The sequence below is a fragment of the Drosophila eugracilis genome, unplaced genomic scaffold (assembly GCF_018153835.1).
Source record: "Drosophila eugracilis isolate 14026-0451.02 unplaced genomic scaffold, ASM1815383v1 contig_367, whole genome shotgun sequence".
Lineage (NCBI taxonomy): Eukaryota > Metazoa > Arthropoda > Insecta > Diptera > Drosophilidae > Drosophila > Drosophila eugracilis.
This window is the reverse complement of record NW_024573224.1, coordinates 2,685,750-2,711,858: the sequence shown is the minus strand read 5'-3', so window position 1 is coordinate 2,711,858 and position 26,109 is coordinate 2,685,750. Positions and strand designations below refer to the sequence as shown.

Here is a 26,109-nt window from a genome sequence, read left to right as displayed (position 1 = left end):
CCCGGAAAGCTCACCTGGTTTAGTTTATACCGTTTAAAACGCGAATTAGTAAAGATTCAAAATTAAAAACTTATTATCTTGCAAAATATTTTGTTTTGTAGCATATTTTCACAAAATAAATTAATATCTTCTGTTTGAAATTTAAATTGATTAATACCGCTAAAAATTACTCAAAACTGACCAAAATAAAAATGTCTGGTCTTACCTAATTTATGTAAAAGCGCAGCCAAGTTCGCTTTGTGAAGTCAGCTGTTTCAGTTGAAATTTTTAACCGTTTTTCTTTAAACCGTTACAAAATATTGAAGACATTAAAAATTCTGGAAGAAACAAATTCTTAATTATTTTTTGGCATTTTATTTATTATATTTAATAACGTAAACTTTATAAGCTTGCATTTACTGCGGCTAGATTAACTGCAGTTTTAAGTAAAACTTAATGCCCGCGCAGGCGCCAAATTTTTTGTAAACATTGCCGCCCAACCCAAAATGCAGCAACAGCAGCCCCCAAAAAACGCCAATGAACGCAAAATCGGCACAAGGACGTGCCAGAAAGCCAGGAAAAATCAATAACAACACAGCCGCGAAGCGACAAAGGCCGGAAGTGCATTTTTTGCATTACTAGGCGTTAAGTAACGTCACAAAGCAGAAAAAATTAGTTATTTTTTAAGGAATGTAATGTAGTTTTTTGTGCCAAGACTTCGAAGTAAAACCGGAAAATGGTTGGCAAGGGGTCAAGCGGCTTGGGCGGAGATACCAGCACGGGAAGCAAGGAACGCCCTGTTTTTATTCCGCCCCGGAAACGTCAACAAACGAAGTCGGAGGCTAAAAAACAGAACTATGTGGACCACATCGTCAGTGTGCAGGTGCGAAATGGAATAATATACCCCAAAATGGATCAACAGTGTGATTATATACTCTTAGAAAGCCGAAATACTGCTAAGTATTTTCAAATTATCCGTATTAACACTATTGATCCATGTTGTATATATAATTACATTTCGTTAAAATTTAACTTTGGTTCTTTATCTTACCTTAGCAAAATCGTCCCAAGTTGTCGCCTTCGAATCCTGGTCTCGAGGAGGAGCTCCGCAAGTCCAAGTTGATTATCAAAAACAAGCAGCCGCTTCCGCAATTGCCCGGAGAACTGGGTGTTCCCAATGCTCACGACACCTTGGCCAGTACCCATTCGGCTAGTTCCACGCAGCACAGTCAGAAATCGGCCCGATCGAATAGTAATCTCAACGAGCTACAAAATTTTGAGTCCATATCGCAGGGTACCAAGTCCACTTCACAGCGCCATGAGAGCAGCACAGTGACGCCCAGCAGCTGTTGCTATTCGGAGAGCAGCCTGGACGCCAAGTTAAGCAAATCACAGGATTGCCTTAGCAATCGGTCATCCTCCAAGAAACGGGTCAACATCCGGACAAGTGATCTGCCTGGTCAAGGGCGCAATCAGCGTTCCTCGCCGGAGATAGCAAACTACGAGGACCTGGAGTCGGGAGAGACGAGTGTCTTGAACAACTATGACCAAAGTCTGGAGCGAGGATATCAGACGCGCAAGGAAGGTGGCGGCAATTACCTGACCATGACGGGCACCATAAAGCGGGGCCGCAAAAAAGGCCAGTCCGTGGACCTACAGATCAACATTAGTCGCGAAGAGCTGGAGCAGCTGAATGCCCATGCGATGGCCAGTGATTCGCAGAAGGGTGGCAATCTGTGCTGCACCTGTAGCTGTGGTACTGGCCTCCACATCCTTCTGATCTCGCTTTTTTGCCTGCCATTTGTGACTGTCATCTCGGCGGTGTACTCCTTCTACATTGGAACACTCACCTGGTACAACATGTTTAACTATTACTGCGAGGAAAGGACGTACCTGCACAAGATCCTGGTGACGCCGTTGCTATTCGTGGCCTATCCTTTGGCTATCGTGCTCTGCACCTTCGGATTGGGAATCTACTCGGGACTGAGACAACTGAGTCTGCAGTACAGCAGCTGGGTAAATGACATCACGGATATCGAGAAGGGTTTCTATGGCTGGCTATGCGGATTCCTTCGGATGCCCGACTGCAGTCCCTATGAGGTGGTCATCCTAACCGATATCTGTGTAGCGCCGCAGGATCCTCAGCGGCTGCACATCAACAAACCGCGCCAGGAACTCTCCATGTAGGATGTGTGAGTCCTGGCCACAGTTTCGTTTCGACCATAAGTGTGATATAAAAAAAACGTAATTACATTCGCAGATCGACACATTAAGTTTCCTTTGGCCAAATTTGTTCCTTTCACATCGACATAATCGTATGTCTGCAATTGCAGCTTTAGAGAACGGAAATACACTATATAGATATCGAAGCCAGAAAATAATCCAAACCCTAGAAAGCCTAGCATTTAAGTTACTAGAGATCTAACACTCGCACAGCGTCTAAAAACACAAGGAAAACTTTCGGATGACCGAAACAAATATAACCTTGCAAATGTCAGTGAAAAAAGAATTGCTCAATAGTTTAAATCCACATATTTATCTGTAATTGATGTACATTAATGTTTTGTCTGAACTACGCTTTGGGGAAGCCCCTTCAGAGATACAAGTAATCCTGCAATCTAATTTGATTTTTTGCCAAATTACAAACTAATCCATCTACAATTATTTTTGATATTTAGCAAGGTTATAAACAAAAAAAACAGTTAACTGTTGTAGTTGGGCACCTGCCAGCAACTTTGAAACTTTGCTTTCCTTTCTAACTCAAAGCCAAATTTAAAGCCGTATATGAAACATATAGCATTTACAGATTATGCATTTATCTTCAAAAGTGAACTAAAAAACCAAGTAAGAAAGCCAATTTAAATGCGCAGTTGACGTGATGAAAACTTTTTCTTAGTTTTAAGCAAACATTTTTTATTTCTACGTCAATAAAAAACCGCAGCAAAGCCACAAATATATACATACATATATACATACTTATATAAGCAAACGTTTTTAAAATAGAAATTCTATATGTTAAGAACCCGAATATCAAACACTTATTGAAATGAATATATTAGCCAGAGAAATAAAGCCAATAAAACTACTATAGCAAACACAAACAAACCAGATAGCCTCTTATTGCTTTCTCAAATATGCGAATTGATACTTATTCTGTTATTTGCATAAATATTTGTACATATTTCCTCTTCAATTAACTTCGAGCAGCGCAAACTTATAAATCAAGTGATAACGTAATGGGTTGTACACTAAAAAAATCGTGAATTACTAAAAAACTTTAAAAACTATATATACATTTTTATAGAATTTCTATGTTTTTAATTTCTTGGTTTAACTTTTAGTTTCTTGTAGAAAGTGTATGAAATCTCCCAGCAGTTCTAAAAGCTTACGAAATATTCTAAGTGTATGTAAGCAAAAACACTTGGAAAGGGAGAGTACAAGAGAGAGATGGAGAGCTTTTTCCTTTAGTTTTGTTTTTGCCGGCGAGACGCCCACACAAAATGTGTAAACAAGCATTCAGGGGGTAAATACAAAACAGCTGTTCGCATGAAGATGAGGCCTAAGCAACAAATTACAGGCCAGAGTAAATAAAAGGAACGAAAAAGGGGCTCGTCTAACTTGATAATTACTATAATTCATTAGCCCAATAGTGATACAAATTACGATATTCCAGCGAATATCGTAAGTGGCAAATGGAGTGCAATAATAACCGTTCTTAGCTTCCATATCTCATAGACAATATAACCGATTATAACTGTATACCGGTCGGGGAAAACAACCACACACACGTACGTAAATAGGCAAATTTAAATATATACCGTATATATATGCATAGTACACCACATCATAAAAACTGACTTGCCAGCGCAGCATATCAAACGGATCGGATACTGAATTCAGTTCTAAATCGGCTTTCAAAGCGGACGGACGTGCTACGGAAAACTTAAAACGGAAGTAATCATGGCAACAGATAATTTGACAGCAGTTCTCCACGGAATCGAGGACCTGCGACTGGTAAGTCGAAGCCGGAACTAAATTAGGCAACTGACAAATGTTTGCCAACTAATAATTCACTTCCTGCAGGAGCAACGTCCGATTCCAGAAATTGCCGACGATGGTAAGAAATTCGTACACTGCAAAAAATAGTTTTAATTTCATTTTTGCTGGTTTAAGTTTAAAATGTTGTAAGGAAGTATTTTGTAGGAGCTGTATATACATTTTTTAACGTTTATTTTTATAGAAAAACTAAAATCAAAATCAAATGCAAAATATATCAAAACAAATAATCAAACTTCACCAATTTATGACGGCTTTATATTATTATTCTGAATATATTAATTATTAATAGTGAATCAAAAAGTGATAACTACTTAATGAAGGTGCTTTTGAGATAAGGTAACACAGTAAATGTAATAATAATTAAATATTGAATTTATATCCCATTTTATAAATCAAACTGATAGCTCAAATAATAAATTTTTATACATATTGATAAGTAAGTGGGTTTGGCTGGTTTTTTATCAGTTTTTTTATCAGAGTTTAATTTGAATTTAATTTTTTCCTTAGTAATTGTTAGTAATTTAATTTCTGAAAATGTTAAATTTAAATATAATTTATATATGTATGATACATTTGATTAATATTATACCTAAAATATATTAAACTTATCTTTTTAGAGGTTCTCTTGGCCATGGACAGTGTGGGCATCTGCGGTTCGGATGTCCACTATCTGGCACACGGACGGATCGGTGACTTTGTGCTTACCAAGCCGATGATCATTGGTCACGAGGCAGCTGGAGTGGTGGCCAAACTGGGCAAGAATGTGACCAACTTGAAAGTGGGCGACCGGGTGGCCATTGAGCCGGGTGTTCCCTGCCGCTACTGTGATCACTGCAAGCAGGGACGTTACAACCTGTGCGCGGGCATGGTCTTCTGTGCCACTCCTCCCTATGATGGTAATCTGACGAGGTACTACAAACATGCCGCTGACTTCTGTTTCAAGCTGCCAGATCATGTCAGCATGGAGGAGGGAGCACTCCTCGAACCCCTGTCGGTAGGAGTTCACGCCTGCCGTCGCGCAGGAGTTGGTCTGGGCTCCAAGGTGCTCATCCTGGGTGCTGGTCCAATTGGTTTAGTCACCTTGCTGGTAAGAAAAGAAATTAGTTGGTCACAAAAATAAGGAAGTAAACTGAATATATTTTCTACCTAGGCTGCCCAAGCCATGGGCGCTTCTGAGATTCTTATCACCGATTTGGTGCAGCAGCGATTGGATGTGGCCAAGGAGCTGGGCGCCACCCATACACTACTTCTACAGCGGGATCAGTCTGCCGAAGAAACTGTAAAGGTGGTTCATGAAACAATGAGCGAGGTGCCGGACAAAGCCATCGATTGCTGTGGAGCCGAGAGCAGCGCCCGCCTGGCCATCTTCGTATGTGGATAACCAATTATTTCTTTACTCTTATCTAATATGTTTCCTTTTTTTAGGCCACTCGCTCCGGTGGAGTAGTGGTAGTGGTGGGCATGGGAGCTTCAGAGGTCAAGCTGCCGCTGATCAATGCCTTGGCGCGTGAGATCGACATCCGTGGCGTCTTCCGCTACTGCAATGAGTAAGTTATCAGTAGGACTCAGGGGTCAAATTCAACTACTGATTACACCCAATTCACAGCTATGCCGCTGCTTTGGCTTTGGTGGCTTCGGGCAAGGTGAATGTTAAGCGTCTTGTGACGCACCACTTCGACATCTCGGAGACGGCTCAGGCTTTTGAGACCTCCCGCCTCGGCACTGGTGGTGCTATCAAGGTCATGATCCACGTCCAGCCGAGGGACGCCAACAATCCAACCAAGTTCTAAATATACACTCTTATCTTTAAACCAAATAGTGCGTGTTGATTTTGATACTAGGTAAAACGTTTTCTGTGTCTTGGAACGTTTTCGAACTTTGCACGTTATCGACTTTTTATATTTTTCTAAAGATAATTTCACTTTTTACATGTATGGAAGTCATATTCAGGCACTTTCATAATTAAGATAAATATTTTGAAGGGAGTAGTATTGATTAATCAAACTACTCGGCTTTAAGAGTCCTCTTTTTTTATAAATGAATCACAATAGTAGACTGCTAAGATCTAAAACAAATACTGGATGTACTCGAGGGATTCCTCTGGCGCTCTGGGTTCTCCTTCGGCATCAAAGTCAATTAATTCCGGCTGCCTGTTCTGGGCAATGTATCGCAAGTATCCACGTGTGCTCTCCATTCGCGTCGTCAGCTTGATGTCCCAACCATCGCGACGTGGCGTGGTGAAGATGGTAGAACCATGGCAATTGACCATCTGCAGCCAGCGGGTGAAGCCCACACCTAAGTAATTATTCGCCTTGTCCACAATCAAAATTAGCAAATCTTCGTTGGCCAGAAGCCTGATCAGTTTTCGAAGCATTCTTTTCTGGATGGGCCAATAATAGCAGGCGGGATCATAGAGCATTACAAGCATATCACAACTGCGCTCCCCCCTAAGATCAAAGTAGTTCATTGGCTTAGAATCCTGCGAAGGAGTGGCCGCCAGGATGACGGCGCGGAAAAGCTGGTCCGCCAACAGTTGGTCACAAAACTCTTTCAGATACTTGGCACTGACCAGCTTGTGCATGTCGTAGACTCGGCCTTCAGAATCCTTACCGTAGATCCGCGGAGGCAACCCCTTTCGGTAGGTGCCAAAATCATCGGGATTAAGGTTTGAATTAAACTCTCCTATGTTGGCAATATCTCGCAGGCCAAATAAAATTCGTCCGGCGTATTCCTGTGCCACTTCATCGAGCAGCTTTATCCACTTGTTCAGATCGTCTCGGTGTCGGTTTGTGACAAAGTGAAACGCTACCACCTGTGGCCCTTCGAAAATAAACCTTGCCCCTGTGGTTGATTTTAACATCTCTGTCGTTTCTGGTGGAAGCCATAAGAGCCATTGAATGTCGTTATGGTCGGCACAAAAGGTCTGCACCAGAGTCATTTTCTCCAGGTGTGACACAGCTCAGGTAACTATTTTAATGTCCAAAAAGATACAGTTGTATTTATACGGTAACGTTGTATGACTCCCGCTAAATTTCACAACAGAAAAAGCTTTCAGTAAGCTTTTCATAACATTGTTTACGTTTAGATTTTAACATCGTTTCCCATAACATCTTTTGATAATTTTGTTAATAAGAACTGTTTATCATTAACAAAAATGGGAAAGGAAACCGTTTTATTAAACATTTTTGATTCGAAATGTGGAAATATTTAAAAGTTACCCTTATTATTGTTAACTAAGAAATACATGATTCAATTTCCTGTAAACTATTATATTTCTTTTAATTCCAAATTAAAAATCTTAAAATAAGGAATTCGTTTCATTTTAATAACTATTTAAACTCTGTGATGTAGTCAAGTTTTATTAAATTCCCTGAATATTTAAGTTTAATAAAAATGATTGAACAGCAAATTAGATTCCATTGCAGTCGTTTTCGTTTGCATCTTAAATAATGTTTTGAGTGTGGCTGAAGAGCGTGTAGCTTTTGGTCGGATAATAAACTAAATAAACTAGAATTTACATAAATATATATATAAAGATATAACTTAACTGGTGCGCTGATAATTTTTGTGTGTATTAAAGCACCGACCAAGTCGATTGGTCTAAGATAAACAAAAAACCCGTACGCATAACCGAAAACTAATCAACAGTTAGTCTAAGTCTTAATATTATTTACGCGCTGCGGTAAATATGTATAAAAATAGAAAATACAGTGTAGATTCTGTATGGGCGCACAATGGATTCGAGCTGCCATTAACCCCGACTCCAAGCCCGACCTAGAAGCGCACCTGCTTGAGCTTATCGTAAATGCTAAAGTACAGGGCTGTCGTCATGCTTGACTTGAGGAGTGTGGGGGCCACGCCCTTGTACAAGCCCCTAACGCCCTCCTGGCGCACGGTCAGCCGCAAACAATCCCAGACTCCGTGGCACTGCAGCGTTTGTCCGAAGGTTTGACGGTTAGACTCAAAGCCCTGAATCTGCAGTCTCTTCTTGATAAGATCGAAGGGGTAGACGATCGTTTTCGAGAGCATACCCGAAGAGGCACCCAGTCCCAGGAGTGTCCACGTGGGCAGTTGGCTGCGATCGCTTACCTCCATAAAGGCGCAAGCCCAGTCGCTGAACAGGCGGTAGGCCATGAAGTTGGTGCCCATCAACGGCGTTATTTGCAGCAGAGCGGAGGATAAACCACGGTACATACCCCGTGGACCCTCATTCCGAACTATAGCAGACACAGCCCTTGTTGCGTTTCTGTATCCCTTGCTAGTGTCCTGGGCAATAAGTCGAGTACGGATCACATCTAGTGGAGTTGATATAATCACCGCTGCTCCTCCGGCAGCAGCTCCACACAAGAAGTTCGACAGATGCTGATGATCCGCCAGATAACTGGTTTGCTTGGCCCGCAGGCTTAACTGTTCGTATGTCCAGAACTGGCATATGCCGTACATGATGCTTAGTACCTGGGCGGGATTGTGACCCTTCCAGAAGGCCAACAATCCCTCTTCACGATAGATAGTTTTTACCGCCTGTCCAATGGATGTGTACTTGGAGGTAAAGGATCCCACTACATCCTTAACGCGGCTCTTGCCAAGTGGTTCCACTTGCAGCTGAAAGCGAATCTTGAGTACGTCCAGCGGTTGACAGGTGGACCGAGTGATGGCCGCCGACAATCCGCCGGCTAGCATTTGGTGGAGCTGCTCCCGGGTACTGTGTGTGCGTCGTGGGACGGGAGCTGTGGTTGCGGTTGCCTCGGTGGTAGAGCCTGTGGTTACCGCCATGTCTGCGTCGGAACTACTTTGGTTTCGCTTTTACGTGTGCGTATGTTTGCTCGTGCGGATTTCACTTTTATTGCTACGACTGCCAACTCTTCAATGGCATTTCTGTAAAATAAAGAAACCCAGACGGGCGGAGACAACGTTATTACAGTCGAAATTCAATAGTTGGAACCACTAAGCTGGACTTTCAGTTTCTTTTTGATGTAGGGAGTGATAGTCAGGCCAATTAATTAGTTATTTATGAGATTATTTTAAGGTTGGTATTGGAATTGGATATCTTGACAAAAAAAAAATGAGCAAAAATTAGGTGCCAAAACCTTTGGGAAATGATTAGAAGAGACTATGGAAATCCCTCTTAGTGTAGCTTGTCTGTAGCTTTCATTCAAAGCGTTTTAGAGGTGCGGCCGGGCGCAAACTCCGAATTGTTTACACATTCATCAACCCGATGGCCAAATTGATGTGTAAAAATGCGAAGACAGGAATTAGGAAATGTGTGTAGTAGGAGTGAGTGCATTCGAAGATGGGACTTACAAGTGTCATGCTCAACGGAGCGTGGGGATGTCTCTGTGATTACTTCACTATTATCTTGGTTATGCCCAAGTGCGCGCCAATTCGCAGAGTACCCAAAATAGATTCCAGGTTCAGACGGTCATTCAGTGATTGACAATGCTCCGGGGGGTATTCGGGTTTATCAGCGATTTCACTTTTCCCTGCTTTTGTTGTTCGATGTTTTCTCGTTGTTGTCAGCCAACCGTTGTCCAGTTCCAAAATTCCGATGCTATTGGTCAGATAAAGAGACAAAGGTAGGGGAATACGCTTAAGATTGGGAATGATGATAATGACCAAGTATATTTCATCTCACCTGGAGCAGATGCGTCCGTTCGCGGGTAGAGTGCAGCTGTTACTGCGGCGGCGACGCTTCTTCATTACAGGCAGCGGCCCGTGGATTGCGTCAAAACTTTCTTTTCGCCAGGTTTGTAATAGCGCTGCCGAGATGCCGTTGCAGTTGTGCGGCTATCCAATCCGCTGCTGCCCAAGTTGGCCACTTCCACAAACTGGTTTTCCCGAACGAAGCCGCTCTTCTCCAATCCAATCCTCTCCACAACAACAAAAAATAAACCAAGTTACGTCGCCAAGTGCACGCAATCAGCTGTTCGAGCCGGTGGTGATGAGCTTATGGCGAACAGCAATGTCAACTATCGGGTATCGGAGACAGCTAACGATAGTAGCTCTAAAATAGCTAGTTCTATGTTTGTAGTTCCAACAGGTTTTATTTCTATTAATTTATTTTAGTTGAATTAAAAATGTTTTAGATGTTGTTTTTAAGTTTCAAGATTTGAAAAATGTTATATGGCTTAATGAATTTTAAAGATAATCAATGTTTTTATTTGTTTGCCTCTTTAATCGAATAAAAAATATTTCAGGTGAATCACAAAAGTTTATTTTAATAAAAATATTTAAATAATAGTCCCTGGAACCGCATCAAGATAGCTATGATCAGATTGCTGTGTGATTTGAAAATATTTTCTTTTTAATTTTTAAAAATCCACGATGTAAATGTCAAGCTTACGGCATTGCCACTTTGGCGCGCTTTCCGGTTTATTCAAAAATGGCTTAAAGAGTAGAATACAAAATGGTTAAGCAGTGCACCCTATTTCCACCCAATGCCGCCTGTGGGAGCATCGGCTGGAGCACTGGGGGTGGGCTTGTAGTCAGGTGGTATGCTGAAACCAAGTACCTCGAAATTACCGCCCGGAGGAGCAACAACAGGTGTATTGGTCGGATATGGTGGTACTTTTTGTGTGGCTGGCGACACAGGATTGGGTGTGAACTTAACAGGTGCAGCAGGCGCCACATCCTCCGCTTTGGGGTAAAGACTGGGAAAATTGGCCGCCCCATTAGATCCATTAGTTCCCTGTTTTCCATCAAATGGATAAACTGGATATTTAGGTTTAAAGGAGTTGGACTCAAATTGTTCTTCACTGACGTCTTCCTGGAAGATGGGAGAACCTAAACGAAAAAATGTTTCTTTTAGTAATATTCTTAATTATCTACATATTTTGTGAATATCCCACCTGGATGAGAGTTCCCATTGGACGGAGTCTTTTCCGTCTGCTCGGGTCCCTTGTCATCAGCACTTCCCAATAGAGGCACTGTGCCGATGGTTATTGGAAAATCCATGACCAAATCCCCGCCACCATGAAGTTTAAAGGTCTTGGCTATAAAGCGCAGTGTATAGCTAACGCGAATGGGATCCTTTTCACTTTGGGTCGAAGGAGTGGTTGGCGGTACCACAAGGAACTCGTCGAATTTGGCCTTATTGTGTTTCAGCACCTCACCGCAATGTTTATCAGCCACCCGGGATTCGGTCACCTTAATCTGCTCCTTAGCTCCCGAAGAGTTGGCCCGATATAAAACGTTCTTGAGCAAACGCACCTTCACATCCATGCACTGGACATCCGATTGATTGTCTAAGACCAAATGGAAATTGATCTTCTGCCCGGGCACGTATGCGGAATAAGAGGTGCTTACGTCCATGATCATGGGTTTGTGGGCACCGAAAATCGAGCCCCACCAAAAGCTCTTCGACTCCAGACGTTTCAAGGGTTCCTACGAGAAAATTAAGTTCAAAAGGATATCCAGCTTCGAAGGATCTGGTGCTACATACCTTGTACTCCTGCCGCGTGTTCAGATCGTGTGGCAGGATCACTGAGAAGCACTGTTTAAATGTATTGTTGTAGCGCACTGCGCGATCGATGGTCAGGGTAACCTCGTGCTTAATCTGACCATGTTCGCCATTGAAGGAGGTAGGTGCATTGGGCGGAATAGTGGTCCGGAAGGGAAATACGTACTTGCCAGTGGGTAGCTCCAGCTGAGATCCGCCAGCTTGACCGTACACCGGCTGGTCAGTGCTGTAGTACACTTCGGTGGTGGTGTGGGTCACCAATGACTTGGTCGTCTTCCCATCCTCGCCCACTCGTTCCTCGCTCTCCTGCCATCGCGTCTCGCCGTATCCATTTATGGTTATAAAGATCGCTGCAATTGGGTTAATTTATCTGTACTGCCGGGAATGTAATTCAATTATGCATTTAGTTTAATTGTATCTGACCTTTGGTCTTTGTGTTTTCGGATATAATATTGTGTATCGGAAAATGGTGCGGCGTACTACACAAAGAAACCTTTTGTTAATTGACTAACAATAATTCCGAGAATAATTTAATCATAAGCATAACAAAAAAGAATGAATGCTTTCTAATAAAGTTCACCGCTAAATTTAATTTCTGTTATAGTTCGAATGATTAATACCCTTCGGAAATAAAGTAACAATAAAATACTGGAAATGCTTTAAATTTCAAAATTGTAATCTAATGAAGATTTAATTAATGGTCGTTATGTGCAAGTAAACTTTGTAGGCTATAGGAATAGCTAAGGCTTAAGTCGACTTGAATTACCTCTAATTCCCTCTAAAAGTAACCCAAAATTCTACAATTCAAAGGTATTGGCACGAATGTGCTGACCAGTAAACTGAATCAAATGCCTAATAATATAAACAGAGGACGCAATTTCAAAACAAAACTAGTTTTTCTGCCGCTATCAGATATCCGAAGCCAGCCAAGCGGCCACATGTGTGTTTGTCTATAAAACTGACTGTATATATATACAATACATACATATGTAGGTACATTCATACATATCTTCCAAACAGATCTACCGGCAACAATAACAAAAGCTTTGGACAACAAAAACACCAACAATATTAATGACGACGCGACTACGCAACGAAAGTGGATGGGAATATGGAATATGGAGTGGGGGAATCTGAATTTGAATGGGGATGGAGATTGAGGGCCATGACGTCATGGTCTCGGAGTCTATTAGAATACTGCGTTGTCTTCCGCATGTCTTTAACTTACATCGAATGGTTTTTGGACGCTCGGTAACCAGTTCCGCGGTGCCGGAGATTAGCTGACCGGCTTGATAGACCCCCAGGGGATTGCTGTCGAAGGCGAAGGTCACCTTGCTGCTCATGTTGTCCACAAGTTTGCTCCTTGGCGACGGTGTCAGGCGGTATCGGGATATTAAGTTCCTTTGTTTGTTTGTTTTATTGATAGTGGCAAGGAGTGGTTGAGTTTCAAGGGTCTGGGGTCAGAGAAAACTCAGCTCGCGAACACCGAACGCGAGCAGCTCTGGCTTAATACTGATTGCTCAAAAGTCGTCAACGATTGTGGAAGCGAGTGTGAGAGTATCTGAAGAAGAAGAAGTGCAGGCAAAACGGGGAAGTACATGTAAATTATACGGAACAAAAGAAGTAATGGGTAAATTTAAAATTTGTAAGTGTGATATATATATACATATATAAACATTTAATTATGTGTGTATTAATACTTATTTTGTAATTTGAAATAAAATAATTTTTTATATTGAAAACATTTTTTTATTTTGAAAACAAACTTTTGAACTTTGAAAAGAAACAATAACATACCTTATAATAATAGAATAATATGGAGTGGAATTTCAAATTAATAAATTAAATTAAATTAAAATAAATGCTCTGTGATATATTTTGATAATACGTTTTTTCCTCACATTTCCCAATTCAAATATCTGCAAATTAACCGCTTAAGCTCGCCGGTCACCATGTGGCAACGCCTCGAAACAGCTGATTCAGTTATCGGACCGTCGCTCTCTAAGTTATCGAAAGAGAGCCAGCAACTACAACAAAAACGTATCTTGGATCTCGTAAATTATAAGAAATTTAATTATTCAATCCATTCGGGAAGCGGTCGTCAGCAATCGAATTAAATTAGCTCGATAAACACTTGTAGGCCATGGCAAATTAATAGAAACGAAAATTGGCCAAAGTCAGCGCGAAAAAGCTCCCATTCCTCGGCGCGGTGTGTGTAGTAAAGTAAATCGTAAATCGTGAACCGTGAATAGTCGAGTGCGTGTGGGGGTGCTACTATTCTGCATATATTATTTAGGGTGGTGCGGGTTGGGTCAGTGGTGCGCTGCAGTGCATCAACGTTTCTATGTGGCGGCATTTTGATGACGAAATTATTTTTGGATAAGTGCTTGATGAAAGTGGCCAAAACGGAGGAGTCATCAACATCATCAGTTGCAGAATGGAGAGCGAGCGGTTGCGAATCACGCTGGATAGCGCGGATCGGGTTTACTTCGCAGGCGACATTATTCGAGGAGAGATCTGGATGAATGTAAACAAGCGCACAAAAATACGCGGTAAGTGCAACTCGTATATACCCAGCCAATTCCTGGAAAACCTAACTTAAAGCCCGGCTTACATCATTCGTGACTCAGACTCTGGCGCAAAGCAGAGAAAGAAAAAACTTTATGATAAAGGAAGTTCACCACGAAAGTTTAGATCGAATAAGAAACAATTGTGGTATTTACGATCTAACATTACTGCTCAAATTGCAATGTTTTGTCAGCAGTATTAAGTCCATTGTTTGTCCAATGGCCAACTGGACTTTCGATGCGGTCTCATTCGCATAAACAAAGAACTCCATCAGTTTACAAAGCACAGCGGCCATTGTATGGGGCTACCTCTCCTGCCTTCCCCGGCCGTACCGAGATTCTTGCTCGCAAATTCTTCCAATTGCCTTCTGCACTCGCCTTTCATTCATCGATAAGCATTCAATTGCCGCCCCGTACAATTGAATTTGCTTTCTTTCTTCTTGATTCTTGAGCACTGGCATTTGTTTCAGGAAATGCCAAACCAACCGAAACGCATTGGTGAGAGAGAGAGAGGGAAAGAAGTTGGGGCCGTTTGCGATGAGAGGCGCACTCTGTTTGCGTGCCGAAAATGCCGTAATATTGGGCCAAGCGCAAAGTCAGGTCTACGAGAGAGAGAGGTCAGAAACTGCTCTCAGCACAGTGGAGGTCACAAAAAGTTTATTTAATTAATAAATTTAAAACAATTGAAAAAATCTTTTTTGATAAGGCTAATTTTAAATATATAAATTTAACTAAATAGCATCATATGTTATACAATATATGTATCCTAATAAATTTTACCTCACCAAATTGGTTGACCCTCGACTGTAGCTATTGCGCCTCTCTGTTGTGATTTGCCTTTGTGCAGGTGTGCGTGAGAACTAGCCAGTCAGCACAGCTGGTCTGTTGCATGTGTGCGTCAGAGAGCGGGAGTAATTGGGAGCGCCACACTATCCCGCATCTTTCGTGTTTTAATGCGCTACGCGAAAATCAAAGGGCATTTTGATGGCACCAGGTGAAGCCATAAATGTAGACTTCACGCATCGGGACAAGTGTTTGCGGACTGAGGGTAAAAATAGATGAACGGCTGTCCGTTAACTGCCCCAAAGTCAAAGTCGGCCATTACGTTATCAGCGCAAATATAACAAACGGGATTTATTATCAGAGCACAGACTACGAGTACAAAAATATGTTTATACAAAAAAGGGGGAGCTGCATGAGGGAAATGTTTTTTGTGAAAATAAGGAATACATGACAACAGCTGCCAATTCGTAAGGCTTCGCAATTACATTAATTATTCGCCTGTTTCTTCGACCCGACCCACAAACATACATATTACATTCGTGCTCAATTATATAAATATATATATATATGAAGATATCTAAATATGTTATGCACTTAATTGAACACAGCAGTTTATCGTTAGTTTGTGCACAATGAATGAAAATCCGGGACGTCTATTACGCGTTCATACGGTCCCTAAGGAAGAGCTCCATCCGCGGCCAGATCTCCTTGGTCCTTTGTCCCTTAAAAGTGGCAACCAGGCCTTTCTTTTCGTACCAGGCTATTACCGGTTTCATTATTTGGTCGTAGAGTTCCAGCCGTTTGGCCACAACATGTGGTTTGTCGTCTTCGCGCTGCGTGAGAGGTTCGCCCGTAACATCGTCCTTGCCAGGGACCTTAGGATCTTGGAAACCTATGTTGTACACCCTGCCGGAGGGCGCATGAATCCAACGATTCTTGACTCGATCAATAATCACATTGTGTGGAATGTCCAGCGCGATCACGGCATCAATCTGCTCGCGAGCGGCTAGCGCCTCAGCCTGAGCGATGTTGCGAGGGAATCCGTCCAGAATATATGATTTGTTACCCACCTCGGTTATTCGGGCCAACATTGTCTTGGTCACTATCGAATCTGGCACCAGTTGACCATCAGCAATATATTGCTTGGCCTTTTTACCCAGCTCAGTGTTTTTTATGATATTCTGGCGCAGTATGTCGCCCGTGGAGATGTGCACACATCCATGGTTCTTGCATATTAGATCCGAAATTGTTCCTTTGCCCGATCCGGGGGCTCCGATTATCACAGCGCGAAAGATTTTCGTATACATGGTTAAGCTCTTTTTACTGTACTTCTTCTTGAGCTGTAAGATAAAAATACAAGAGTTACTATATAATCAGAGATTATGTTTATGGCATATCATATCATATAAAATGTTTAGTTAAATTTATTTTTATTTACTTTAAAAAAATATGTAATAAAGAAGGTGCTTAGTTTAGGGTTAATAACTGATAATCTTGGTGGTACCACCAAAAATAGTTTCAAACCAAATTCACTTGTTGACCACCTTTGACAATCTTTATGATGGCGATAACCTTATCAAGCACGCTACAATTGTTTGATACAAAGGTGATGAAAGGTTACAGTTTTTGCTATTTGGTTTATATGTTTTATGACTAATCACGCAATCACGCAATCGAAGTAAAGATTTTGATTCAATAAGTGTGCACACATAGTAATAAAAGATAAACAATTGTCAGCTGTTTGTTAACCAATATGCCGCATGGCAACAAGTGTAGCGCACAAATTACCAAGAGCGGCAACAGCAACAAATAAGCGTGGCTTTTCAGCCTTATGTTCTTTGTCTTGGTATAAACCAGATATTTTTGTTGTCGCCCGCTTATCGTCCAAAGTCCGCATGGAAAATTGTATGTAGAATATGGGTTCAATGTCGCGCGTGTTGTGTGGTTTTTCTGCAATTCTGCATTTCTTCACTGCACTTTATTCGCTTTTGTTATATAAATTAGCAGCCAGTAACATCACCTCTTTTCACACTTACACGGCACTTCTTTTTCGGATGTCGAATTTATAGTTTGGGAAAATTTTCGGTTGTCCGCTACCGTATCTCGCTATCAATTGTTGCCCGCGTACTAATTGTGCGATAACTTGTCGCCGTTTAGTATTCTAATTTGGTGTCCGCAGCTGCGGCGTTTGATTTTTTTTTTGTTCCGCTGCTGCCGGCTGGCGAATATCAAATGAAACAAGTCGTTATCTTTCTTGTTTGCTTGACTCTTGTTGTTTAGCTTCCAGGCTTTCGTATTTCTCTCATGAGCGCCCAACTGACAGCCGGCTCTCTCTTCTGTACTCCCTTCTCTCACAAAAGTGCAGTGCAATAAGGGGGATAAGGATAGTAATGCTGTCTCTCTTTCTCTGCGGGCAGTTGAGCTCTCCGCTCTTGGGGCAGTCTTTCTCTCACTCTCTCATTGGGAATAATTGCAGTTTGGACTTTAATTTAGATTCATATGCAAAATATCTGAAATACAAAACTATTTTTAAGTTCTTAAGTTTATCTGAAAATTTATAATGATTATTTTCTCAAAGGATTAATATTCACATTACACACATTTGTAATAGTTTCAAAAACAATATATTTTTTTAAATTGTGATAAATCAATGATGATAAATCAAAAAAGATTTCTTTCAGCAGGGCTTTTTAAATTATCAGTAATCAATTTTAAATTTAATAAATTATTTGTATGCTAATTTGCTAGTCAATACAAATTTGTTTTATAAAATATATAAAAAAATCTAAGATTTAACGATCTTATTTGAATCACAGATTTAAAAATAATAAAACGTAAGAATCGCATAGTACTTACATGACTTGTGTGTTAAGTATGTAGTTATGTATGTTATTACACAGAAACTGGTTTGTTTGAGATCTGGATGTTGTATAACTTTTTACAAAAATTATTAACATGTGTTTTTCTTTTAATAACTTGTCGATTGGTGCATGTCACCTGAAAAAGTTACCTTAGCAATAAGAGACACTCCTGAATATCAAATACTTAATTGTATTTGGATAATGTTTAGAAATAATAACAATTCAATTGATTTATCCATGCAAGTTATGCATACTTTTGCTTCTTAAGCTTCTTTATTAGTTATCAGAGAACATTTCTCAGGGGGAGCGTTTTACAAATTTGAATATCAAAATCAAATGTACTTTATCATCTACAAGGAAACTTAACACTCGTAGTACTTGTGGGCGTCTAGGACTAAACTCCTTCGCCTCCTGTTGTGAACTCTGCACCTGTCACTGCTTTACCGTCCACTCCTTCATTGGCACCAATTTTCCCTTGCTGAGTAGCTGAATGGTTCTTCTCCTCCTTGCCATTTGGCTCCAAGGCACGGGAAACACTACGTGCATCATGATTGTACCAGGAGTATTTGTTGCGATTCACGACGCCGCGACCACGGCCTCTACCTCTCGGCGGAAAGCGAGACTGGAAATGGCGTGGACTCTGACTGCGGGTGCGCGAACGGGAGGGACTCCGGGAGCGGGTACGTCGGGCGCGACTCTTTGAGCGGGTTCGTCGATAACGGGTCGCTGGAGATGGTGTACGACGTGGCACAAATGGTGAGGGTGTCCGGCGTTTCTTGAACGGCGAGGGCGAGCGCCTATTCACAAAGGGCGAAGGCGAGCGCCTATGCCCGAAGGGTGAACGCCTGGGTACGAAGGGTGAGCGCCTTGGAACGAAAGGCGATGGAGTCCTCCGACGGTGGAAAGACCGCGAACGGCGATCCCGCCGGTTTGCATAGCGCCTAACCACAAATCGATTGCCATAGCGGCGTGGCGAGCTACTGCGAGACCGCGAGAAGGTACGTCGCCGGCGAGACTGCGACCTGCTTCTCGACCTGGATTTTGAACCGGAACGCGAGTCTCCACGTCGGCTCCCGTGCCTCGAACGAGGACTTCTTCCGCGTCGGCGATATCGCGAGCGACTTCGTGAGCGGCTAATACTTCGGCTGCGTGAGCTGCTACTTCGGCCTTCTTTTAGTGGCTCCGCCAGACGTAGCATCCCCAACTTGTCCATTTGCAATGGTAGCTTTTTGATTTGAAAAGAAAGCTTGGGTCCCGGCTCCGGTGGCTTCTTTTGCTCATGATACTTCGATACCGGTGGATGGTCGCCACCAGTGGCAGATACGGCAGCTGCATGCCGAGAGGTGCTGGGTCCCATGGTATCATAATTCGATTTTTTTGATGGAGCCGCTGTTTTTCTCATAGGCGGTGGTGGAGGTGGAGAATCTCCCTTTCCTTTCTCCTTGTCGTTGAGATAGTCTCTGATCTTCGCTTTCAGCTCCGCCTCGCTACTTGTACTTTTCATCAGCCTAAAAGAAAAGCGAACAGGGGTAATGAATCCATATTTTTGTGATTTAACCATATTAACACCCCAAATGAATAATGTATCCAATTTGGGATTTTCGTTTGAGGCGCTTGACGGTCAAATCAAATTCCTGGTACATACTTGTCTTGGCTATCACAGTGGGTTAGGCAGGGAAATCTCAAGAGAATTTATATCTATTGCGCAAAGAGCATCTTTTGCTGCAAAACTCACCTAAAGGCCTCCTGAAAGTCGATCTTCTTGAGCAAATCTATTGGGTCCTCTACAACGGACTTGGACCTCCTGCCCTCCTTCTTGTCCTTTTTTTTCTTGCCCTTTTTCTTTGCCTTTTTGTGCTTGCTAGCCTCCCGTAAAAGCTTCCGAACACTGGTCACGGTCTCATCATCGTCCAGCCGGAACTCATTGGCCTTTTGGGCATCGATGACATCCAACTTTTCCTTCCCCGGTGGTTTATTCTGGTTTTGGGAATAGAAGGGCTGATTGATGTTCGTCTTGGCCTTGCCAGCTAAAATGGGGAGTTGGTTATTGGTTGGAATTGTGCATGAGAAAATATATAAACCCAGGATCAGAGCTTCTATAGCCGGGGACGCTTGAACTGATCCCGATATGTACTTACCCTGTTCTTCGCTTTCACTTTCACTGTTACTTGATGAGGTAGATTCGTCCGAAGATTGGCCACCGGTAGGGCGGATAAGATCTGAGCTTAGTCTTTGCTTACCGTCTCCACTTCGCTGCAGTGCGTCCAAGGACTGGCGTGCCTGCTCGTGCTGAGGCAGCAGGTTTAGACAGTCGCTATAGGCCTTTACCGCTTCGGGAATACGGTTCTCCTCCTCATAACTACGACCAAGAGCCACTAGCGTTTCGCCCATATACTGGCGCGCGTTGAAGTGATACTTGTTTAGGTTAAGAGCCTTCTCAAAGTCCTGCAGCCCTTTACGGAAGCTGCCGCAGTTCGCGTAGAGGGCACCGCGCGCCACCAGACCCTCAACATTGCGCGGATCAATGTTCAAAGCCTTGTTCAAGCACTGAAAGGCTTCGACATGTTGGCCATTCTTAAAGTGCTCGATGCCATCAGCCACGGAGCTGACGGGTGAGCAATCAATGAAAGTATTTGGTGTGATAGGATGTGCGAATGATGGAATGACATACACTGGCAAGTCTCAATTCAGAAGTTAAACTTACCGAAAGGCCCACTGGGAGGCTTGCTTTTGCCGAAGCTCCGAAGCGGTCTCTGACTCAGGGAATCCTGTCTTCAAATTGCTCATCAGCGTCAGATTCTCATTTGGTTGCAAGCCGTTCAGCTGGAACAGCATATCGTAGTTGGGGTTTGCAAACTCTAAGGCTTTGTTCAGTTCATCCTCGTAGTGTAAAACCGATGGATGCTCTAGGTTATGTATATCACTGCAGAAAAGACATTGGTTTAGAAGGATCTAAAATATGTTTTTAACAAGTCCACATTGTTTACCGATAATACTTTGGCAACTCGTTAAGGTCGCATAGTCCAAACTTTAAGTCTGGCGATTTGTTAAGCATGCCAATCATGTTTAGGGTGAGCCGCTCGGTATCCGCAGATATGCTGCTAATCTCGCAGCGCAGGAAATCACTTATGGAAAAATTACGCGGGTTTCCTTGCTTGTCCAGGGGCAAGGGACCCCAGTAGTCTTGCAGGATCATGGCCTGAAACCATGCAAGGGGTTAGTTGTAATTTTATTATAACATAAATATTGACGTAAATTTGAATTTCTATTGCAAAACAACAAATAAATAAATATTAGTTCATATTACCTTAATGGGTATATCGGCCAAATAGGCATGCTTGGGTTCGGCGGTACATAGTGGCTTTACCACGAGTCTGTTGCCGTTGACCAACCTTGTCACCTGGGTGTAGATAATGTCGCCCTGCTTAAGGGCATCAAGGCGGTGGGGCCACGTCTTGCGTTTGTCCTTCACATTCAGAAAGAACTCGAAGGGAGGCATTTGCGCAATGTAAGTGTTGCCTGAAATGTGTGTAACAAAGGAGTTACTAATGCCTAAAGATATAAATTAGAAACCCACCTTGAGCTAGTACAGAATCCTCCATAACATTGGCTACCATTCCGCGGTCATACAGATCGGTGGCCTTCCGGGCCAGAAACTGGTGCATTTTAAGCCTTTTAGCTCGCTCCTGAAAGGTGAAAAACTTCTGCCGTTCTTGATAGACAGCGTAGTTCACTTGGGTGAGGCCCATCACTCGCAGATCTTCCACGCCTCGCTCGTCATCCCAGATCTTCTGCAACGGCTGTCCATGGTAGCCCAGTGCCTGGCCAATGTACTCAAAGTTCATCCTTGCAAATCTTTTTTAAACCATTTGAAGTATTTTAAAAGGCAAAGATAACTGCAGGAAAAAAAAACCCACACCCGATTTTATCGGGCAAGAAAATGTCGGCAGCGGTCTGGGTTGAATAAAACAACGCTGGTCCACTTTTCAGGCACTTAATACCACTCAGGCAGATGGCTGTTGCGATATTCCCTAGCTTATACACAATTTAACACGCGTTTGCTAGCACATTCCTCGCGAAAAAATTAATTCCGTGCCGAACAGCTCGTAGCAATAGGAAGAATATATCAAAATATCTGTGTGTCGGTCTCGTTTTTGTCCCATAATACCAAAACGCCTCGGGAAAGTTTGCCAGCTGGCCACACTAAAGAAAAGACGATGCAGCCCTGTCATGGATGGTGTACCCGCTAAGTAAGGTAGATGACAATGGTGATATGGTGGGTAACCCATCTACTGAAGAGTGCTAACGGGCTATTTGATTATTTAAAAACTTAAAAATAATATAAATAAAAGTCGAAGTTTATGAAATGATGTGAGATTTGAAACCGGATAAAAGCGGATTATATTAATTATTCTAATAATTTCTTTGTTCAATTTGTTTTCCAGCGATCAAGGTGCAGGTCACCGGAAAGGGCAAGTGCAAGTGGATGGAGATCCTGCGCAAGAACTCAAACAACAACGAGTACTCCCGCAGCCTGTTCTACACGAGCAAGGAGGTGTATGAGCACAGCGAGACTCCTCTGCCGGATTTCGAACCACGTGGATTGGAACTCTCGCCCGGGGAGCACACCTTTATCTTTGAAGTGGCGCTGGGTCGCCAGCTTCCATCCAGCTTTAAAGGCAGTTATGGTGGCATCAAGTATAAGATGCGTGTCCTCATCCAGCGTCCGTGGACGTTTGACGAGCGACACACTATTCCTTTTACCGTGGTGAAGAATATGCCGCTCCAGCCATCGCAACGCAGTATTCCCAGTTCGTTGGAGAAGCAAGTGACCAAGACGATCAGTTTATTTGGGACACGACCGATAACCTTACTAGCCCTTTTGCCAGAAGATTTTGCGGTGCGTGGAGAGCCGCTTAGAATTTGCGCCACTGTGATCAACAACAGCACCACCGCCGTGGAGAAGCTGCGCTTCAGCGTGCTGCAGTATGTGACCTACTACAGTCATGTGCCATTGCGGGTGCAGAAGGTCGAGTGCATCGCGGTGGCCACCAAGGAAACGGGTTCGGTGCAAAAGAAGACAGAGCGCAGCTTTGCCCATGAATTGCTTTTACCCGAAGGAGCTCAGCCAACGGATGAACAGATGAGTGGCGTTATCACCATCGTATACGAGCTGCGTGTGGAGGCGGTGCTGAGGGGATTCTTTAAGAATTTGATCCTTAATCTTCCCTTCAAAGTGTACTCACAGGATACGTCCAATAGGCTGAGTTCACTGCGTCCGCCGCCGCCACCTCGGCCAAACGATGGCCCACCTGGTCCGGATGTGGGCTCTGGCAATCCATTCGAACCAGCCCTGCCGGTTTATCCCTCGCTGGACTCTTCTATTGGCTCGCCCTCACACTCTTCGCAGTTTAGCGAGTGTAGCTCGATTAACTCTATAACCTCGGACTCTTCAGCGGCTACTTTGAGTCCTGCTGTGGGTGGTGCCGCTGGGGCCATGGAATTATCCTACACTTCTGGATCACAGTCTTCCCAATATGGAAGCCCATCGGCTAGAACTAGCTTGCGTAGCTCCAATGTGCCGTATATGCCGTACTCGTCCAGCCCATTGATGGTGCAGTCGTATCCGCCACCCCATCTGCCCGCTTATCCGATGCCAGAGTCGCCGCAGTACTCACTCCTTGCCCTGACACCACCACCGACTGGAGTGACCGCCGCACCAGCAACTGCGAATGGAGCAGCAGGTGGCGGAGCAGCTCCGGGTTATAGCCAGCTGCCATCTACTTCGGCCTCAGCCTCGTTCCTGCAGTCTCGACAGGCATCTGGAGCCCATGAGTTGCGTAAGCTTAGCAAAAAATATTAATAAACATATAAATAAATATTAAATTGTTATTTTTATATATTTTACAGCACCTTCCTATGAAGAGCTCTTCGGCTTGGCAAACGCCCCTCCGGGAACTCCAAAGTAAGGAGTGATAGGCAGTCCTGAGCAGTCACCCAGTTACGTCCAAGCTTTGCCTAAACATAGAGCTTCAGGTTTACTTTATAGTGTTATAGAGTATCTAAATATCGATTATATCCTACACGGTATATTACGCTTCGAGCACAAACCATAAGCAATTTGTGCACAAATCAATCGCACAGTGTAACCACATAAACTGATTTAATTCGGCTATAGTCTCCCATTGAAAAGTTATATTCTGATATATGTTTTTATTTCGATTTCATTTGCACTGATTTTAAAGTTAGGTTTGGATAAGGCAAATGGTTTCTTGAAGTTAAAACATTTTCTATCTTATGATATTATAAGACTTAACCGTTTTGTTCTATTGACATTTACAAGATTGAAAAACTATACGCAAAATATTTTTTTTTGTTAACTTTATATACCTGACAATAATCCGAACAACTTCTTTGCCTTGTCCACTTAACCTACAACTTGAGCTTAAAATCACTTATTTTTATCTCTTAGCCAGAAAATATAAAGATCTATAGCTAGCTTGTTCGATTGAATTAGATAGAATCACAGGCAAAAACTACAACCAATTAGGCAAACAAAAAACTCACTATAACTAAGTATACATATTATATTCAAACAAATTCTAAATTAGTTGAAAAGTAACATATGAAAAAGTTTAAAAAATTATTTAGGTAAAACCAATTTTTTGAATTTAAAAAGTCTGTCTTCGGCTAAACTCGATTATCAAATGGATTTTATCCTGATAAGCCAAACTCTGCGCATTTTTTGAAGAGTTGAATCTTTCGAATTACTCAAAGACTCATGAGTATTTATCTCACAAATAACTTGAAACATATTTCCTGCCCGCCTATTTATCTGACATCTCTTATTTATATCTCCAAAGAATCTGATGAAAATGGCTTATAGATCTAGTGTCTCATTGAAATTCTATACCAAAACAGGTCTAACATTACTATTTATTTCTCTCACTGCATTATGTGTTTAGCATTTAAGTACTTAAGCACAAATCGAATATGTTGAAGGATATTTTGATTCTCTAAACAAGACATGAAGAAAATGAAGATTGAATCAATAAGCTTTAGTGCCTCTGTATGATGAACAAATCGAATGGTTATCGTTATTGAACACACACATAGGTATCGATAAACAAATTTTATACACATATTACCGATATAAATCATCGTTCGGAAGCAATGTCAACTAACTTTTAGTTTTAAGCGCACGAATGTATATTATGTACGATCAAACAATTTCGTTTAAGGTGCTTTACAAATCACTATTTTTGGATACCAATTTTTTGTTTTCTCTTGAATTTAGTGCATGGTGGACTAAATGTCAAATTTTGATTTACATAAACAAGAAAACTGAATAAAATGTTAATATAATTACAAAAAAAGGTCATCTATGGATGCTCTTCTTAGTTTTTTCTTAAATTATTGAATTTTTATTATTTCTGCTGACTATTTTTAGGTACTAAGATTTTGGGAACATACTAAAATGGTGCTTTCCCCACATTTGTTAAAGCAGGTCATGTTATAACCTTACAGCAACTGGCAACCCCTCAAAAAGTGTACTTTCTTGTACGTGTTAAATTACAATTTCAAGTGCTTGAAGGAAAGTGCGTTGCTGTCGCCCACGCAGCTACCTGTGTCTGCTTCTGCTTCTGCTGTTGCCCAGTTGGACAGGTGATGGGTGTAAGTGTGTGTGTGTGTTGTGTGGGGGGTGTGAAAAGGTGAAGGGTGGTCGGTCGGTCAGGTGAAATGCTCTGTAGTGAGTGGTGAACGTGTGCGGCTTTTGTAACAAGTAACGGAAGTGTTAAGTCAGCTGTAATTGTTTTCTTTCATATTTTTTCCAGTTACCGCTGCTGTCGAGGGCGACAATTTAGTTTGCCCAATGGCGCTAGGGGAATCAGAGTAACCATAAATTATACTCCAACATTGCCATGGGGGGTGGCGGGTTTTTTTTTTCCCTTTTTTTGGTTTTCATAAAAGCCTGAAAGACCGAAAGGCATATATAAACAAAATTGTTAAATAATAGCGACATTTAGCGGAAGTGTAGTGCCTGCCGCATTCTGAAAACTTCAGCACGCGCGACAAACGATCGCGGGGTTCTTATTATTTCCACGATTCACTCCCTCGCGTTTCCATTTCGTCAAATTATAGAGGTGCTAGAAGTGCTAGAAGCGCGAACTCAACTCAATCCCATTTTCCATGTACTTAAATGTCTTAATCGCTGTTGGGTTTAACTTCTATTTGACTTTCCAGCTGGGGTTGTGGAAGGTTAATGATTTGTTGACCATTTCGTGGGCCGGGTGGGTAGTGGTGGGCTTGCTTTTTGGCTATTGAACGTGCCACAAACTGATATTAAGTATGCGCCATGTGTGCCACTGTCTTAGCCATTGAAACGGATACAGATTGATAAACA

At 42.3% G+C, this 26,109-nt stretch overlaps 8 protein-coding genes across 11 annotated transcripts; 3 read left to right on the top strand and 5 right to left on the bottom strand.

Moving 5' to 3' along the window:
- The first annotated feature begins 254 nt into the window (after nt 1-254).
- Nucleotides 255-3,084, top strand: LOC108116525. Its single transcript, XM_017228462.2, has 2 exons — nt 255-862; nt 1,036-3,084. The coding sequence occupies exons 1-2, from the start codon at nt 716-718 to the stop codon at nt 2,164-2,166; spliced, it is 1,278 nt and encodes a 425-aa protein (XP_017083951.1). The 5' UTR covers nt 255-715; the 3' UTR covers nt 2,167-3,084.
- A 773-nt stretch (nt 3,085-3,857) lies between these two features.
- Nucleotides 3,858-5,854, top strand: LOC108116511 (sorbitol dehydrogenase). Its single transcript, XM_017228447.2, has 6 exons — nt 3,858-3,993; nt 4,063-4,096; nt 4,656-5,125; nt 5,189-5,407; nt 5,464-5,585; nt 5,645-5,854. Exons 1-6 carry the CDS (start codon nt 3,940-3,942, stop codon nt 5,826-5,828), a joined length of 1,083 nt encoding a protein of 360 aa, XP_017083936.1. The 5' UTR covers nt 3,858-3,939; the 3' UTR covers nt 5,829-5,854.
- On the bottom strand, nt 5,851-7,016 carry LOC108116512. The gene has a single exon (XM_017228448.2). It carries the CDS (start codon nt 6,974-6,976, stop codon nt 6,104-6,106), a length of 873 nt encoding a protein of 290 aa, XP_017083937.2. The 5' UTR covers nt 6,977-7,016; the 3' UTR covers nt 5,851-6,103.
- A 363-nt stretch (nt 7,017-7,379) lies between these two features.
- On the bottom strand, nt 7,380-9,953 carry LOC108116506 (mitochondrial thiamine pyrophosphate carrier). Its single transcript, XM_017228441.2, has 3 exons — nt 9,671-9,953; nt 9,340-9,586; nt 7,380-8,913 (listed from the first exon to the last, which is right to left on the bottom strand). The coding sequence occupies exon 3, from the start codon at nt 8,809-8,811 to the stop codon at nt 7,813-7,815; it is 999 nt and encodes a 332-aa protein (XP_017083930.1). The 5' UTR covers nt 8,812-8,913; nt 9,340-9,586; nt 9,671-9,953; the 3' UTR covers nt 7,380-7,812.
- Nucleotides 9,954-10,362: 409 nt separating this feature from the next.
- LOC108116263 (arrestin domain-containing protein 2) lies at nt 10,363-12,984 on the bottom strand. Its single transcript, XM_017228052.2, has 4 exons — nt 12,723-12,984; nt 11,477-11,844; nt 10,884-11,418; nt 10,363-10,818 (listed from the first exon to the last, which is right to left on the bottom strand). The coding sequence occupies exons 1-4, from the start codon at nt 12,835-12,837 to the stop codon at nt 10,460-10,462; spliced, it is 1,377 nt and encodes a 458-aa protein (XP_017083541.2). The 5' UTR covers nt 12,838-12,984; the 3' UTR covers nt 10,363-10,459.
- A 510-nt stretch (nt 12,985-13,494) lies between these two features.
- On the top strand, nt 13,495-25,081 carry LOC108116424 (arrestin domain-containing protein 17). Its single transcript, XM_017228314.2, has 3 exons — nt 13,495-14,046; nt 22,151-23,545; nt 23,616-25,081. Exons 1-3 carry the CDS (start codon nt 13,932-13,934, stop codon nt 23,672-23,674), a joined length of 1,569 nt encoding a protein of 522 aa, XP_017083803.1. The 5' UTR covers nt 13,495-13,931; the 3' UTR covers nt 23,675-25,081.
- LOC108116425 (GTP:AMP phosphotransferase AK3, mitochondrial) lies at nt 15,163-20,512 on the bottom strand. 3 transcript variants are annotated; one of them, XM_017228318.2, is made up of 2 exons: nt 20,410-20,512; nt 15,163-16,184 (listed from the first exon to the last, which is right to left on the bottom strand). In XM_017228318.2, the coding sequence occupies exon 2, from the start codon at nt 16,149-16,151 to the stop codon at nt 15,501-15,503; it is 651 nt and encodes a 216-aa protein (XP_017083807.1). In that variant the 5' UTR covers nt 16,152-16,184; nt 20,410-20,512; the 3' UTR covers nt 15,163-15,500. The 3 variants fall into 3 exon arrangements, with proteins under 3 accessions (XP_017083807.1, XP_017083806.1, XP_017083804.1); XM_017228317.2 differs by lacking the exon at nt 20,410-20,512 and adding an exon at nt 16,865-17,408; XM_017228315.2 differs by lacking the exon at nt 20,410-20,512 and adding an exon at nt 16,881-17,403.
- LOC108116423 (tetratricopeptide repeat protein 14 homolog) lies at nt 17,932-21,844 on the bottom strand. Of its 2 annotated transcripts, XM_017228312.2 has the most exons (8): nt 21,283-21,844; nt 21,013-21,224; nt 20,693-20,904; nt 20,410-20,628; nt 19,844-20,310; nt 19,441-19,732; nt 19,351-19,359; nt 17,932-19,213 (listed from the first exon to the last, which is right to left on the bottom strand). In XM_017228312.2, the coding sequence occupies exons 1-8, from the start codon at nt 21,548-21,550 to the stop codon at nt 18,100-18,102; spliced, it is 2,793 nt and encodes a 930-aa protein (XP_017083801.1). In that variant the 5' UTR covers nt 21,551-21,844; the 3' UTR covers nt 17,932-18,099. The 2 variants fall into 2 exon arrangements, with proteins under 2 accessions (XP_017083801.1, XP_017083802.1); XM_017228313.2 differs by lacking the exon at nt 19,351-19,359 and having other exon boundaries at nt 21,283-21,843.
- Nucleotides 25,082-26,109: the final 1,028 nt, after the last annotated feature.